The following is a 17,127-nucleotide window of genomic DNA, read 5'->3' on the forward strand; positions in this document are numbered from 1 at the left end:
GCTTCTAAACTTCCGAGTTCTATTATTAACTTAGAGAAATCCAATCCTCCCTGAAAACATAGTGGCCGCACCTACACTCGAAACTATCCAGATGTTATTTCTCTTCCGATCAATGGATTGCTTTAAAACCATGTTTCGGACCATGTTTCGGACAATGTTTAGATACAAACCACCAATTTGAGAAGAAGCTTCAACAGGTATCTGACAGAGATGAATAAACGGGGATTGATCCGCTAGCTCCTAGCACTACAAATGTGAATATATTACGATAACCCTTACTTTCCCATGAAACTCAAGTAAATCGGCCGAAACTGTGAGCTATAACTTTTTAATTACTTTTAATTGCCATTCATAATCACTAAAAAAATTAACAACACCGTAAGTCGACAGCTTCCGGTATAGTACCGCATAACAAATACATGTAAGACTAACTGACTAACAACAAGTACTTTATATACTGGCACATACATACATATAACACAAAACTATTCACGTCGTGAACCCAGGGCGTCCTTGGTAATGTCTGTATGTATGCAAGTATTTGTGCATGGCCAGAGCCGGATATGGAAAAAGTGAAAGTCATTTAAATGCGCAATTTAACGCGAATTCGCTCGCTTTCACTGGACAAGCAACGACGACCACTGCATGAATGCACGAAAGTATATTGGAATAGTAAATATGTAAATATCAACACTAGGGTGGTTATAAAATGTGGAAGGAAAGATTTTGCATTGCATCAACCCAATCGATACTAGCATTATTGAAGAAATCATATGTTATATGGAACTATCAACCCTCTCCTTAGTTAATAGAGTGGTACTAAAATATACCATGAAAGGTTTTGCATAAGATAAACCGACTGCTTATATCGGTACTACCATTGTTAGCCATATATGGTAATATACAAGTACATATGGAGCAATGATCTGATCGTAAATATTTTGCATATCAGAAAATACGAATATAATACGTTTTAGGCTTTTGGAGGGTAACCTGAAATTTCAGCGCCGCTGGAGAAGACTGAAAAATCTCCAACCAGAACCAAATGCCCGCCAGAACCACAGTAAAATCTCCTTTTAATTTTTTTAAGTACCACCCTTATATTATGTACTGCAATAGCTTCCTTATATTTCGAACTGCAAACAAAATAACTAGAAAGGGAACGGTAACAGCAATAAAAAACAGCGAAAGTGTGTTGAAGCTAGTAAAAAAGAATAAATTCAAAAGTAAAATGCACATAAATTAACGTCAAAGCAATTGAGAACAGTAAAAAAGGATTGGTGGGTGCGATATTCAAATTTATGGAGAGCGAGCGTGCATTATCCCAAATGCAACGCTGGCTGCTAACGGTAGTTGAAAATGAAAGTTTTTCAGAGATGGTGTAATTTTATTGGCGATTTTAGTCATTTGTATATTATATTAGAGACTATTGGCTCTCTCTACTCTTGTATGTTAGGACCCAAAGTGGTGATCTATTAGTTGATGTTCAGAGCATACTGAAGTTATGGAGGAAACATTTCACCAGCCTGTTAAATGGCAGTGAAAGTGTAACATCTGGAAATGGCGAACCTGATTCCGCAGTTGATGACGATGGAATTGATGTTCCATTACCCGACTAAGTCTCCTTAGCCAATATTCTAATAAGAATAATAAAGCGGGGACTGATGGACTACCGGCCAAGCTATTCAAATACGGCGACAAAGAATTGACACGTGCATCAGCTTCTTTTCAAAATATGGTCGGCTGAAAGCATGCCCTACAATTGGAACCTAAGTGTGCTCGTTCCAATCCAAGGAGGACCCAACAATCTGCGCCAGTTATCCACTTCCTCGACATCACATATAAGGTTCTAACGAGCGTATTGTGTGAAAGGTTAAGGCCTACCGTCAACGAACTGATTGGACCTTATCAGTGTGGCTTTAGACCTGGAAATCTACTATCAACCAGGTTTTTACTAAGCGCCAAATCTAAGAAAAGACCCGTGGAAGGAAGATCGGCATGCACCACCTCTTCGTCCATTTTAAAGACGACTACAACAGTACTAAAAGGAACTAACTCTAAGCTGCTATGACTGAACTTGGTATCCCCGCAAAGTTAATACGGCTGTGTAAACTGACGTTGAGCAATTTCAAAAGCTCTGTCAGAATTGGGAAGAGCCTCTCAGAGCCGTTCGGTAACTAGCAAGGTTTCAAACAAGGAGACTCCCTATCGTGTGTGTGTGAAAAAATAAGAGAGCTAAATAGAGAAGGTACAATATTCTACAAGAATGTACAGCTGCTGCCGTACGCCGATGATATTGATATCATTGGCCTCAACATCCGCGCCGTTAGTTCAGTTTTCTCCAGACTAGGTAAAGAAGCGAAGCGTATGGGTCTAAAATGAACAAAATTAAATATCTACCTTCATCAAACAAACAGTTATCGTCTTTGAGACTTGGCTCGTTCGTCACTGTTGGCAGTCATAACTTTGAACAAAAATATCAGCCTTGAAATCCAACGCAGAATCACTCTTGCCAACAGGTGCCACTTTGGACTGAATAAGCAATTGAGAAGTAAGGTCGTCTCCCGACGAAGATAGGCTAAGTTCTACAAGTCCACTATCATTCCCGTCCTGCTAAATGGTGCGAAGGCAGGGACGATACATCATCAGTTGAGTTGGCCTTAGGAGTATTCGAGAGAAAAGTTTGGCGGAAGATTTATGGTCCTTAGCGAATTGTCAGCGGCGATACCGCAATCGATGGAACGAAAAGCTGTACGAGATATGGAAAGACATTGACATAGTTCAGTGAATCAAGAGACAGCGACTAGAAGATAGAAGAGAACACTCTAGCTTTGAAGGTTTTCGATTCAGTACCCGCCGATGGCAGCAGAGGAAAAGGAAGACTTCCACTCCGTTGGAGAAATCAGGTGGAGAAAGACCTAGCTGCAGTTGGTATCTCGAGTTGGCGCCAAATAGCGAAAAGAAGTCGCATCTAACTGCATGTATGATTCGTATTTAAGTTTATGCATAGTTTACACGATTTAAAAATTATCGTGAGAACTCAAGAGACGGCCAAAGGCCTGGTTGTTCACATCGTGATAATCAAGCTTAATGTGTAATCATGAAATAATGGTATCAATAGAAATTTTATCACAAGAATGTCGGCTGAGCGATACTAATAGAAACAATATTTGAAGAATTTAAGTTGAGAAAAACTTAAGGAGAAGTTCTTCTTTTACTTGAAGTAGCAGGCAGGCAAAAAATTCGCGTCATTCTCGGCGATTATTTTTACATTGTTGCCGAATTTCTTTCCAGTGAGCATTTTCTTCGATCGGAGTAGCAGAAAAAGAGGGTATCATATCTATAGAATTTGGTAAATGCGTAAGCAATTCAAAGCCGAATTCATACTATTTAAACATCAATATACCCAAAACAGGATATACTTATTATGTTTGCCACGCAATTCGCAAGGCTTAGAAGGATCGAAAACTCTATAAAATCGATATATATACTTCTAAATGATCATGGTGCAGAGCTGAGTCTCGATTTAGTCATGTCCGCCTGTTCATCTGACTGCCTGCGAACTCTGTAGTACCTCGGTTGAGATATCGTTCTATAATTTGGCACGACCTCGTTTCTCTCGAAACAATATCCGATTACTATAGCATGTAGCAGCCATACGAGTATAAACTGTACAATCAGAACCTAGTGCTTTATCTTTTGATAGTATATCTTCTCATAACTTGGCATGGATTATAAATCACGAAAACTTCGAACAAATTATTCAGATCAGATCGTTCAATGTCTTCAGTGCTCAAAGGGTCTGTTTGAAATTTAGCAGACTGGGATACTATTCTCCCCTACTGCTGAGCCCAAAAACGATCTTTAAGTTACCTTTTCAGTTTTGCTTGGTTCTTTTAGTTCTAGATCAAATCTATCATATACAGTATGTACTGTACTATATGAAAAGAAAATAATAATTCCATCGTGTTGATTTCTCATTGCTTTTAGTATATTTATTTGTATTACTTAATATTTTTGTTTTAGTTCTCTTTAAGTGCGCTATAAAACAGCTCATTATGCGACTTAGCTACGTCCAGACATATTTAACAAATTTTCATATTAATTTAAATCATATATCCCACAATAAATTTCAGCAAAATTCAAGTCACTTGTGTTTAATCGTTGGGAAAATTAACGCATACAGACATATGAGTACTAAGCTCTTTCACACAGTCTACGCTCTTTACAAATCCCGCAATAATCTCTTTCTTATCGCCAATTAAAAGCAGCACTGGCGCAGAATTTTATTTAAGCTCTCGCTTTTACGCTAGTATTCGCGCATGAAAATGCAAACAAATGTAGAAATTTAATTTCGTTCATGTATTGGTGTGTGTGTGTGTGTGTGTAAGCCTGCCATGTTCTTACATAATAAAATGGCGAAATTAGTTAGAATTCAGTATTTGCACGCGAGGTTAAGAATAAACAGAGAAACGGCGCGCGTAAAAAATGCACGATTGTGAGCTTATGTGTACTTATCATATATATGAATATATACGTATTAGGGCGTGCCTAAAACTAATACAAATTTAGGTATAACATTAAGCAATATCTATGAAAAAAGTTTTCCTATAATTAAGATTGTTTGTTGAGTAATTTTAAAAGAATTTAAAAAAGAAGTATACACATTAGGGTGGGCAAAAAAAAATTATATCGAGTTTTAGAGATTAAAATTAACTTTTATAGAAAAATTACACGATTTTGAGTATGTGTAATATATGTATACATTAGGGTGGGCCCTAAAATTTAAATTCGAATTTGAGGGTTCAAATTAAATTATGCACATGGAAAAAATATCCCCCCAAAATTATGATTTTAAACTTACTTTTTCGAGTTTAGAAGTTTAGGGGGAAAATTAATCTAAATACAAAACAAATATCCTGACAAGACACGATTTTATTCCCATATAATTATGTATACATCAATGTGAGCCTTACAAAAATTAATTCGAATTTATGGGTTAAAATAAGTTAATTTTAACTTAGTAATGCATGGAAAAAAATATCCCCACCAAAATTAAGATTTTTAACTTGATTGTGAAAGGTGTTGTTGAGCATTCTTTTAAAACGTAAAAAATATCTATTTTTCATAAATACCATAAGAATATAAAATTTCCCACAAAATGAAATTCCTCTGCAGGTTTTTTTTTTTTCAACTCAATAATTATTAGGCCTAACAACCTTTGAAAAGTAACAAATATCAAAATTACTATTTTTAATGCTTATTTAATAAGAATATAAAATTTCCCACAAAATGAAATTCCTCTGGGGATTTTTTCAATAATTATTTTTCAATAATTATTAGGCCTAATAACCTTGAAAAAGTTCAAAAGAAAAAATTAAATCGAAAACAAAAAAAAAATTACCCTGAAATAAAAAATATCCCCTGTGGATTTTTTTAATCAAATCAAAAGACAACTAAAAGTATTTGAAAACTAACAAATATCAAAATTACAATTTTTTGAATGCTCATTTAATGTAGAGTATAAAATTTCTCACAAAATGAAATTCCTCTGGGGATTTTTTTCAACTCAATTATTCTTAGACCTTATATCCTTGAAAAAGTAAAAAAAAAAATGAAATCAAAAAAAAATTACCCTGGAATAAAAAAAAAATACCCTGAGGTATTTTTATTTAAATCAATTAATCGAAAATTAAAATGATTTCAAAAATAAAAAATATCAATGCTCACCGCCATTCTTTAAAATTAAGCGATCTTGCCTTGTAATATTTTTCCTCTGTATCTAGGGTAATTTTAAGCCATAATTTATTTTTTTTTACCCACCCTAATATACATATATATTTATATTCATATTGCACTAGAGTCTACATAATAACAGAAAATGTGGGAAATGTAAGAATATTAAACAAGTACAAGGACTTTCGCTTTTGTTGTTAGCTAAGGATATATGCTTTATGTCTTCGGGGTTTTATACTATTGTGTATATGTAATAAGGGTTATAATAAATAGATAAGAATGTGTATTACTTCCAGCGCATGTATTTAAATAACGCTAATACGCTCATAATTGTGTACAATAAAACTGATGTAGTTAGTGGGAAAACGTAATGAAATGTGGGGTGCTACAAGGACAGCAGCTTTTAAGCAAATAGCGAGGAAATTTTAAAGGAAAATGGCAATAAATTACTTCTAGTATTTAAAAATATACATTATTTAATACAAACGACGGGCAAAAAAACGCTCTACTCGGATAAACTTTTTTCACAGCGTTGATCAACACTGGTACTATCTCAGCTGTCAAAAATATGCTTTTTGGGCGGCCAATTCGTGATACCAAGTTCAAACAAGCTCTTCTCCACATGATCTCTCCAATAGAGTGGAGGGGTTCCTCTTCCTCTGCTTCGTCCCGGGGTTACTGCGCCGAATATTTTCAGAGATGGAGTGTTTTCATCCATTCGCACGACATGACCTAGCCAGCGAAGACGCTGTCTCTTAATCCGCTAAACTATGACACTTTCGTCGTCTATCTGGTACAGCTTATCGTTCCATCGCATGTGGTATTCACCTTTCTCTCAAAAACTCGTAACTCCGACTAATCAGATATTATTATCGTCCATGCCTCTGCACTATATAGCAGGGCGAGAATAATGAGAGAGTTGTAGATTTTGGTCTTTGTTCGTAGAGAGAGGACTTTACTTCTCAATTGCCTACTCAGTCAGAAGTAACACCTATTGGCAAGAGATATTCAGCGTTAGATTTCAAGGCTGACATTGTTATTGTTGTTAACGCTGGTTCCAAGATAGATGAAATTATCTTAGACTTCGAAGGTCTGACTGTCAGCAGTGATCTTTTCTTTCACACAATACACCTAATGACATTTTGAGGAGGTTTATCTTCGCCGCCGTATTTGAATAGCTCGACCGACAGCTTATTGGTCCCCTCCCTGCTTTGTTCTTCAGATGAGTAATTACTATTCGAACTTCTTCATGGTCGTACCCGCTCCATCGGGTTTACTTTTTCCAGATGTTATGCTTTCACTGCCATTCAGCAGACTGGGGAATTAATCACTTCTAGAAGAGTATGCTTCGGTCTTGAAACCTTCTGTTAGTCGCCGCATTTTTTCGTAGATTTTTCGAGTATTACCTGTCGGCCACGATGTCTCTTTTTTTATCGGCAAATACGTCTCACTTCTCTCTTGAACTCTCAGTATTTATCTCATTCCGCACGTATTATGGTCGATTATTAGCCAACCGGCTGGGCAGCGGCACCTTTTCAATTATGGAACCGGATTTTCCAGGTCCTTAATCCTTGAGTTTACAGTCGTCATTACCAAAAGAGGGGCCTCTTGTCCGAGGCTGTTGTGTTCTTTTCATTGGAGGCGTGTTTTAAGTGGCGGGTTCCGAGCCCAGCGCATAACTCTGGGTAGGGATTGTTCGCCTTCTCATTTTAGCTCTCCTTCAAACGGATGTTCTTTGGCTGCCCAGAGGATACATCATCTAATATCGGAAGTCATGAGCTGCTTGAGCTACTTGAGCTAAAGGGATCGTTTCTGGCCACTCCCAACTGAATGACTCGGAAAACTTTTCTCACTTGCCTGACCTTCACACATGACTCCATCATCCAAACTGGTCCCTCAGCTCGTAAAATAACAATATGAAATTATCCACATATTATTTTCCCTCCAAGGTGTAGTGTGGATACTTTTTTGTGAAAGATACCAGTGCAGTCGAAATTTTGGTTTGTTTTTATTTAATGTTGAGATACTTACATACATATTTTCAAAATTTAAATTAGCTATTATTATCCAAAATTTAATTACTTAAGATATGTAATTTATAAGCCCTAAGAGTAGAAGATTTCTGATAGAAAAAACTCTTTCCTTTTCCTAAATTAATTCATTAAAGTTGAACAAAGCTTTATGTGTATTAACCCTCTGTGAGACATTTCTAATCTCAGTCATTGGCCTTCAAACGGCAAAGCATTAAATTTGAGCAGCTTAAGCGCACGCCAGCCGACCATATCGGATAACCCGCTGTTCACAGCAATTGGCTTAAAGCCGCAATGGCGCTGAGTTTATAAAAGAAATCAATAAATATGGCAATAATCGTAACGTCAAGTGATGTGCTGTCTGTCAGCCGAATTACTTTAGTGCTGTTAATCCATTTCAAGTGAAGCCAATGATTCTCCATTACAAGGGAATGTCAAATCACACTGCCGACTTAATGCTCACACCCATATACTTTATACTTGATATTTCTCGTAAAAGGTTTCATAAAGTATGTATGTGCAAAATGGTGATGTCAAAAAATATAAAGCACACTCACTTTAACCATTCAAAGATTCGAGTGAAAGTGAAAGTGAAAATGCGCTCGCACATATCACCTTACACACATACAATATGTGCATGAGACATAAATTTTGGGGGATATGCCCGTGTTATAATATAAAAGACACGTGCCAGCGCCATTGTCAATGCTTGTCAGAGAAGGCGAAAAATATTAAATGCGCAGAAATTTGGCACTCGAGCGCTCGTAATATTGAAAAGTCGTGAAATACGCACCGTGCAGGAAATTGAGAGCGTTTAAGTGTTCAAAAACTAACTATACCAAAGTAGAGTACGGCTGCTATATATATCTCTGGCCTAATAATGAAATAGGAATATGAATATTTATCAACGAAAATGGTTTTATTGTTTTTCAAAATATTCTCCATCAAGATTTATACACTTTTGCATGCGCTCAAACCAATTTTCGAAGCACTTTTTCCACTCCGATTGAGACACCTCCAAAACATGGCTTTTGAATGCTTCAACTGCATCTTCTGGCGACGAAAATCGTTGACCACGCATTATTTTCTTGATGTGTGGGAATAAAAAAAAGTCATTGGGTGCCAAGTCAGGGCTGTACGGCGGATGACCCATCAATTCGACGTTTTGGCCGGTCAAAAAGGCGCTGATTTGAGCCGATGTGTGAGAGCTCGCATTGTCATGGTGCACAATGATTCGTCTTCTCTTGTTCGTTTTTCGAATTTCTCCGAAGACTTCAGGCAAACAAATGGTGGTGTACCACTCAGAATTGACCATCCTACGTTGCTCAAGCGGAACAGTCGCCACATGACCAGTTTTGCCGAAGAAACAGGCGACCATTTGCTTCGAAGTGCTTCTTCCACGAAAAACTTTCGTTGGATTTGGCTCGTCTTGGAAGACCCACACGGTCGATTGCTGTTTTGTTTCGGGCTCATACGCATAGATCCATGATTCGTCACCTGTGACGGTCTTATAAACGTCTTTTGAAGCACCGCGATCGTATTTTTTCAGCATTTCTTTACACCAATCCACACGAGCCTTTTTTTGAGCGATTGTCAAATTGTGCGGGATCCAACGAGAACAAACCTTTTTTACGGCCAGCTGTTCATGCAATATCGAATGTATACTGGTGGGAGAAATGCATAGGCATGCCTCTATCTGAAGCTATGTTACATGACGGTCTTACATTATCAGTTCACGTAGGGCAAATGATGTTTTCTGGCACAACAGCTGTTTTTGGACGACCTTCACGGAATTCGTCTTTGAGCGAGCGTCGGCCACGATTGACTTCGTTGTACCAGTTTTTTTACAGTGCTATAGGATGTCGTGATAATCCACGTCGAAAGTTGTGAAAAATGATCGCACGAAAATGTTTACGAGTTAATTCCATTTTTTGGCCGAGATGAATTTTTTAATTGACTGTAAATAAAACAATTCACGATTAAATGACAAAATGTTCTGAGTGATGTTATGCTAAAAAATGTCAAACTTTCCAATGAAATGTCAGATTGCACCTGGCAACAGAAGTGTTGCCTAGGCCGGAAATATATATAGCAGCCTATGTAATTGTTTCCCTGGTGCTCTGCTCTAGCCATTTACTCTAGTCTTCTCGATCTGTTAGTCCCCAACCCTGCAGGCATGAGATAGTATTCCCATCATGCTCCTACAGTCTTTCCTACCGAGTGCCAATGGAAATTTTGTGTACTTCCGATCTACCATTTTGCACATCACTTTTGCAGTTTTGTATCCAGGTAGTTCGTTCTATCGAGATTTTGGTTTTCTTTACCATGCTTCTGTCGAGAGCGTCGTATCGACAATGCATGGATTTCCCATGTTGATCACCTTTTCGGATGTTAGTCGTACACCATTCTTGGCAATCTCGTCCATTATTTCATTTCTCTCAATGCCTTTGTAGCCTGGTACCCAGTAGAAGTGAAGTTGCTTACTTCTAGCAACACGTTCCACTGCTGGGATGCTTCCCCAGGAAGGGTAGGGTTACCATATCGGTCTCAGTCAAAACAGTCCCGTTGCATATCAGTGCCGAAGAATATGGGAATATGGTAACCCTACACTTATGGGAGATTTACGATACAAGGTTACTGCCTTGACTGCTGCTTGGATGTCTATGTAAATGTTGACTTTGGAATTGTCTGCAGATGCATTAGGGGCCAGCTCCGTTGCTTTCGTAATAACAAAGACCTCAGCTTGAAATATACTGCAGTGGTCCGGCAACTTAAAAAGTTGCTTTTGCTTACCTATGGACAGTATATTCCCGCACCAACTCCATCGTCCTTTTTCGAGCCATCAATATAGATGATTAGAGTGTTGCGCGTATGCCAGCCACCTTTCCCTATGTTTACTTTGAACCTTCTTTACCAGTTAAAAAGTGGAGTCATGTAGTCGTGTTAGCCCAAATGCCATTACCCACCGAGCTATGTCCGCAGGCGGCGCGCTATATACATGTGTATAAAACTTTTACTACTCGCCTAGCGATGTTGAAATGCAAAGGAAACAACAGCTTTGTATAAAATACCCCCCTTTTGATGACGACCATGGCAAACGTAATAACGACTATGAGTAAGGATATGTACCTGGAATTCCCGATCCTTATATTGGGCCGATGCCGATGCCTAGCTGATTGATGTCCGTAAAAGTAAAGGCTGACATCACCGCCGTTCAAGAAATGCGATGGACGGGACAAGGGCAGAAACGAGTAGGTCTTTGTAACATATTACACAGCGACCATATTAAAGAGCGGTGTGGGATTCATGGTGAGAAAGAGACTCAGTCATCAAGCCCTGGTCAGTCATCCATTCCGGTAAATGATCGTCTAGCAACAATCCCATCAGAGAAAAATTTTTCAACATTTTTCACAGATTTATGTACAGGCCTTGACGGAAGAAAGGGACGGTATGACCAAATATTCCTTTTTTGAGCGGCTGAAGCGCACTTATAACAACTGTCCCTGCCACGGTAAAAAAATTGTGCTTGACGATTTTAACGCCAGGAAGACATCTTCGCTACAACAGCATCCATGGCTAAACCTCTCCAAAGGATTGAAGATGGTTTTCTGTAGTACCAAATTCCAGCACAAAAAATGTATCAAGCTACTGGGCTGTCTCCGGTTCGAAAGTTCGTAGCGAGAACGATCAAGTTGTGATAGTTGGACGACACGTCTCCAGTGTCCTTAACGTGCGTACACTACGAGGTCCTATCATCGACTCGGATCCATCTTGTTGCAGCCAAGATACGCACCCGCCTCTGTGCGCACATCAACAAACACAAGGAATGTTCGACATCGAGACGCTACCATCACAACCGGCAACGAAACGATTTTCTACTCGCCTTGCACTCCTGCTCTCTGAGAGCACTCATCAGCAACTCGGTATAAGGGAACTGTGAGTCATAAAACAAACAGTCATCGCGTTCGCGACTTGGCTCACTTGACACTGTTGACAGTCTTAACTTTGAAGTCTTAGTTAATTTCGTCTATTTTGGAACCAACTTCAAGAACAACAACAATGTTAGCTTGGAAATCCAACACAGAATCGCTCTTGCCAACAGTAGCCACCGTGGACTGAGTAGGCTATTGAAAAGTACGACGTTCAAAGACCAACTCTACAAGTCCCTCATCATTCAACGGAAAATACCGCAGTCGATTAAACGAGATATACGATGACATTGACATATAGTAGTTCAGTGAATTAAGAGACAGAGATTAAGCTGGCTAAGTCAGGTTGTCCGGAAGGAAGAGAACACTTCAACTTTGAAACTATCCCATTCAGTACGCGCCGATTAAAGCAGGGGAAGAGATGTGGAGAGAGAGAGATCAGGTGGAGAAGGACCTGGCTACACTTGGCACCTCTCGCGCTGCTGTTAACTCGGCTATAACCGTGTAAGTGAAGTCTACGGCAGTAAAGAAGAAGAATCTTAACCACGAACCAATTATTGAAAATAAGAAATTACCTTTCAGAACAACTTCATTGTTGTTTTATCTTTCATACCTTTTCTGAAATTTAAATTTCCTTCAATTATTAAGATTTTTAGAAACACTTTAAAAGTCATTTCCAATTTCCGACAACTCCAAGACAAACCGAACTTAAAAGACCATTCCCCCCACACCAAAAATCGTTGCGTTGCCCACCCACTCAACACTTTGGCAGCACATGTCAACCTCAACCCATTGGTCCACAGCACACGCCATCACCCCCCAGCACTTTCATTTATTTACTCTTCACTGGTTTGATTTGTGAGTTGTTGATTGCATGGAGGATTTAATGCTTCCATTTCTCGGTTTGCTACTACATTGCCCGTGGGTTAATAAGCAGATAAGTAGTATGTATGCAGGAAGCAAACTTCTGTGTGTTGTGTGGGGAATATATTGTATATTTACAAGCATTCCCCAGTGCAAACGAACGACCCCGCTGACCACTTGGCTGTGTGCGTGTTTGACGAGACCGAGACAAACAACCGAATGCAACGAGTTCAATGGTAATAAAGCGCCTGTTTGTTGAAATGTTTGCGTTGATTGCTCAGAGTTGTTTTCTTATTTCATCACTTCAACTCGACGTCTGTCAACGCAGTCCGTCGCTGCGGCTGTCAACCGTAAAGCCGGCTGCTGCAACGAACAGTCGATGCTTTGATGTGCTAATACCAACATCACTGCCGGCATAACTGCGAAACTCCCTGAACATGTTGTACGGAGAACTTGTGTTTATGTGGGAGGGCGGTGAGCTGACTGACATACCAAATGAGGGTTAAAAACGCTGATTGCCTAGAGGCAGGGATGTGTCAGTGCAGCAAACGGTAAACCACCACTTTCGCTCAGCTGTTTGACGTTTGTTGTTTAATTGTTTACTTAATTTTTCGATTTTGATAATTCTTTTATTTTCAATTGTATTATAACTGTTTGTTGTTTCACGTTGTTTGTGGCGTTCATCGTCAATTTTTAATTGAATTTTCAATTTTTCGAGTGCGGTTTCGAGTGCCATGCATATTCATTTACAATTTGTTTTGCTTTGCTCTGTTTATTTACAGAAGTTGCATTATTGGCCCGGAATTGACGATAAAAGTCTGCTCCATTGGCACTGTGATAAATCGCATCGCTTACGCGGCCGACTACTGTCAGCTGGAGGGTACTTCCGGACGTCAAACGCAACCGATGCCCATACGTTGGATGGCCTGGGAGAGTGTACTGCTGGTGAGTCTACCATATGTCTGTACTTCACATAAATTTTGCGATGTTTTTTGTATTCGATATTCGATTATTTGCTAATAATGCTCGCTAAAAAGAAATTTTCACCGATTCGCCGAAACTGAGGCCGATTTCGCTCTATGAACCTCAACCCTGTAAAGGACTACCATGGAAGAAAACAACCCACGTTCGCATATTTACAGATCGTAGATTGAAGATTTGCGAAATAAATGACACTGTAAACAGCTCAAAAAACCTCCTATGTTATATACTCCGTGAAAGTCGCTGCTTAAAGAACACAATACCGATCGGTGTTTCGATTTTTATTTTTAAGCGAAATATTGCACCGTAAAAATAGACCTGGTGCTCCGAAAGGGACCGCGATGGAGAAAAATTGATGATCTTTGATTTCTGGCCGCCGATTGAAGGCTCGCGAAATATATGAGGCTGTGGACAGCTCAAAAAAAATCGTGGGTAACATACTCCGAGAAATATTTGTCATAAAAAAGTTGTCGATGCTTTGATCTCACTACATTAGCTCACTACGGACAATAAGCGCAACCGTGAGACCACTCCACGGCAGTCTTTAACTCTGTTTAAAAGCAGTCTGTGGGGATTTCAGGATCGGTTTGTAATGGTTCACGAAACTTGGATTTCGTATTGCAAACCGGAGGAACTCTTGGAACATTGGACTTACGACTGTCTTATAAGTGGAATCCGCCATCGCCGGTGTTTTATGGGATTTGAAAAGTGTGATCCATATTGACTACCTCACACACGAGAATGCCAAGGATTTTAGAACTATTAGCCTTACCTCATTTATGCTGAAGGTACTAGAAAGGCTAATAGATATACACGTAAGAACAATAATGGCGGAGAAGTTATCGAAGTCCCAACATGCGTACATAAAGGGCCGATCAACCGAAACCGCCCTTCACGAGGTGATAAGTGTGATTGAAAAATCACTACACCACAAACAATACACCATGGCTGCCTTTCTAGACATAGAGGGCGCCTTCAATAACATAGAAGTAAATTCGATAATTAATTCTCTGGCGCATGGGGGCATAGATGACACTGTGTGCAGATGGATACTATCGATGCTTGAGAATAGGAAGATTATAGCTTCAAACGGCGCTGCAACACAAACAAGTTATGTGAGTAGAGGGACGCCTCAAGAGGGGGTCCTCTCTCCGCTTCTATGGGTTGTAGCGCTGAACGAAATACTCCTCCAATTAAACGGTGGAGGAGTGAAAGCAGTAGCATATGCAGACGATATAGTGTTGTTGGTATCAGGAATGTTTCCTTCAACAGTCAGCGAGATTATGGAAAGAGCACTTCGTAGGTTAAACCTATGGGCTAAAAGCAATGGTCTAGGAGTTAACCCGAATAAAACAGAACTGATGCTATTCACTAGCAGAACCAAAATACCTCAGTTTCAACTTCCGGTACTAAACGGCACAACACTCACTCTATCCCCAACAGCTAAGTATTTGGGGGTGGAGATTGACGCCAAACTGTCCTGGAAAATAAATATAGAAAAAAGAATAAACAAAGCATACATGGCCTACTATACTTGTAAGAAAATCGTCAACAGGAATTGGGGCCTCAAACCAAGTATAATCATGTGGATGTACACGGCGGTCATAAGACCCATACTCACATATGGAGCTCTGGTATGGTGGCCAGCGCTAAATAAACAGTACAACATTAGAAAATTAAATGGAATACAAAGAGCAGCATGTGCGGGTGTTACGGGCGCAATCAGGTCATGTCCGACTGATGCGCTCAATGTGATCCTGCATCAACTACCAATGGACATTTTTATTCAAAAAACAGCAGCTATTGCGGCGATAAGAATAAAAGAATTGGGAGGTTGGAATCAGCAGAACTACGGACATAGTGTAATCCTGAACAAGCTCACTATTAATAAATCAGACTACATTCTCCCAAAGCTGGATTTCAATAGACACTTCCAGGTGAGGATACCATCTAGACGAGAATAGAGAAGAGGCTCAATTGCAGAGGAGGGTACCACCTCAGTCTATACCGACGGGTCCAAAATGGACTGCGGAGTGGGCACGGGGGTATTCTCCGCTGATCTGGGCATATCTCTCTCTATACGTCTACCGAACTCGGCTAGCATCTTCCAAGCAGAAGTACTAGGCATAGAAAAAGCCTGCGAAGTTCTATTAGAAAATCACGGGAATATACATAAAGCAACTATATTTACGGATAGCCAGGCGGCCCTCCTGGCATTGTCTTCACCCATGACAAATTCCAGTATAGTTCACAACTGCAAGAGATCACTAAGCACAATAAAAGACAAGCTCCAGCTAAACTTGATCTGGGTTCCCGGCCACAGGAACATTTTCGGTAACGAAAAAGCAGATGAGTTGGCAAAGGCAGGAGCTTTCCTCAATGAATCCGAGGCGGAGCTCATACCGAGCCCGCTAGGATCGATCAAAGGAGAGATCAATAAACAATTTCAACAAATTGCAAACAACAGGTGGAAAAACAGTACAAAATGCGTCATAACTAAACAATTATGGCTAACATACGATAGGAAAAGAACCAACGACCTATTAAATAGGTCAAGAAAACGTATTTACAGAATAACAGCTACCACAACAGGGCACTGGCCATTTGGGGTACATGCGTCCAAAATGGGTATGCCCTACAACGACATCTGCCGAAGCTGCGGAGTAGCAGGGAACAAGGAAACAATCCTCCACTTTCTCTGCGAATGCCCGGCTCTGGCACAGATACGACACAAAACACTCGGAATCCACCAAGCACCAAACCTTGAATGGATTTCCACCAAAAGCATATCGGACATAAGTAGTTTCATCGAAACCTCAAAATGGTTGGAGAGAGAGGGTGGAACGTAACAGCAGATACAGGAGGTTCTACGAATAGTGTATCAAAATGGCACATCAGTGCTAATTGAGCCCGATAGGGCTGCACTCCTACCTACCTACCTACCTCGAAAAGTACAAAATGTTCAGAGAACTTCAGAGAAACTCTGGCCCGATTTGATGTCGAATTACAAAACCGTCTTATTTGGCGAAGAAAATAATGCTCTTGAACATGATAACCGACTCACATGTTTGCCGTCTCCACGACAGATTTATCCAATGGATCAGGAACTACTGAAAATTAAGGTTTAAGAAGGTTTGGCACCGCTGGATCAAGTGTATCAAGAAGAAGACTATGTTTTGAACTGCTTACGTTCAAAAATATACGAGAGTTATATATTCCATGAAATATTAGTCATGAAAAAGTTGTCGTTACCATGAGTGCCGTGAAACCACTTTACGACAGAGTTTCTGTATTGACGACGACGTTGATATGTATTGACGACGAAGCTTGGATGCAGTGTTACACCCCAGGAACAGTCAAAACCTTGGGCCTTGACTAACTGGAGAAGAGAAATACGAGCACAGAACTATACTACATATATCACATTAAAGTGGAAAAAGGGGGGAAGTTTAGGAAATATTCCTCATGGGTACGAAGTTCTTGGGGGGTCCGAAGATCCCGTAAAGTATGTATATAGCGTCATGACGTCGCCTGATGACGGTTATGGACCAATGATTTCACCGGCCTACAAACCACACCAAACCATT

General features: G+C 39.7%; 1 protein-coding gene across 3 annotated transcripts in view; it reads left to right on the forward strand.

The window, feature by feature from the left end:
* LOC105233382 (discoidin domain-containing receptor 2) overlaps positions 1 to 17,127 on the forward strand; it is a 486,209-nt gene that overhangs the window by 452,996 nt on the left and 16,086 nt on the right. For all 3 annotated transcript variants that reach the window (XM_049457497.1, XM_049457512.1, XM_049457502.1), the window contains one exon: positions 13,342 to 13,504. In XM_049457497.1, coding sequence (XP_049313454.1) covers positions 13,342 to 13,504 — 163 coding nt within the window. The remainder of the gene's footprint in view (positions 1 to 13,341; positions 13,505 to 17,127) is intronic.

Source organism: Bactrocera dorsalis, chromosome 1 (assembly GCF_023373825.1).
Source record: "Bactrocera dorsalis isolate Fly_Bdor chromosome 1, ASM2337382v1, whole genome shotgun sequence".
Classification (NCBI taxonomy): Eukaryota; Metazoa; Arthropoda; class Insecta; order Diptera; family Tephritidae; genus Bactrocera; species Bactrocera dorsalis.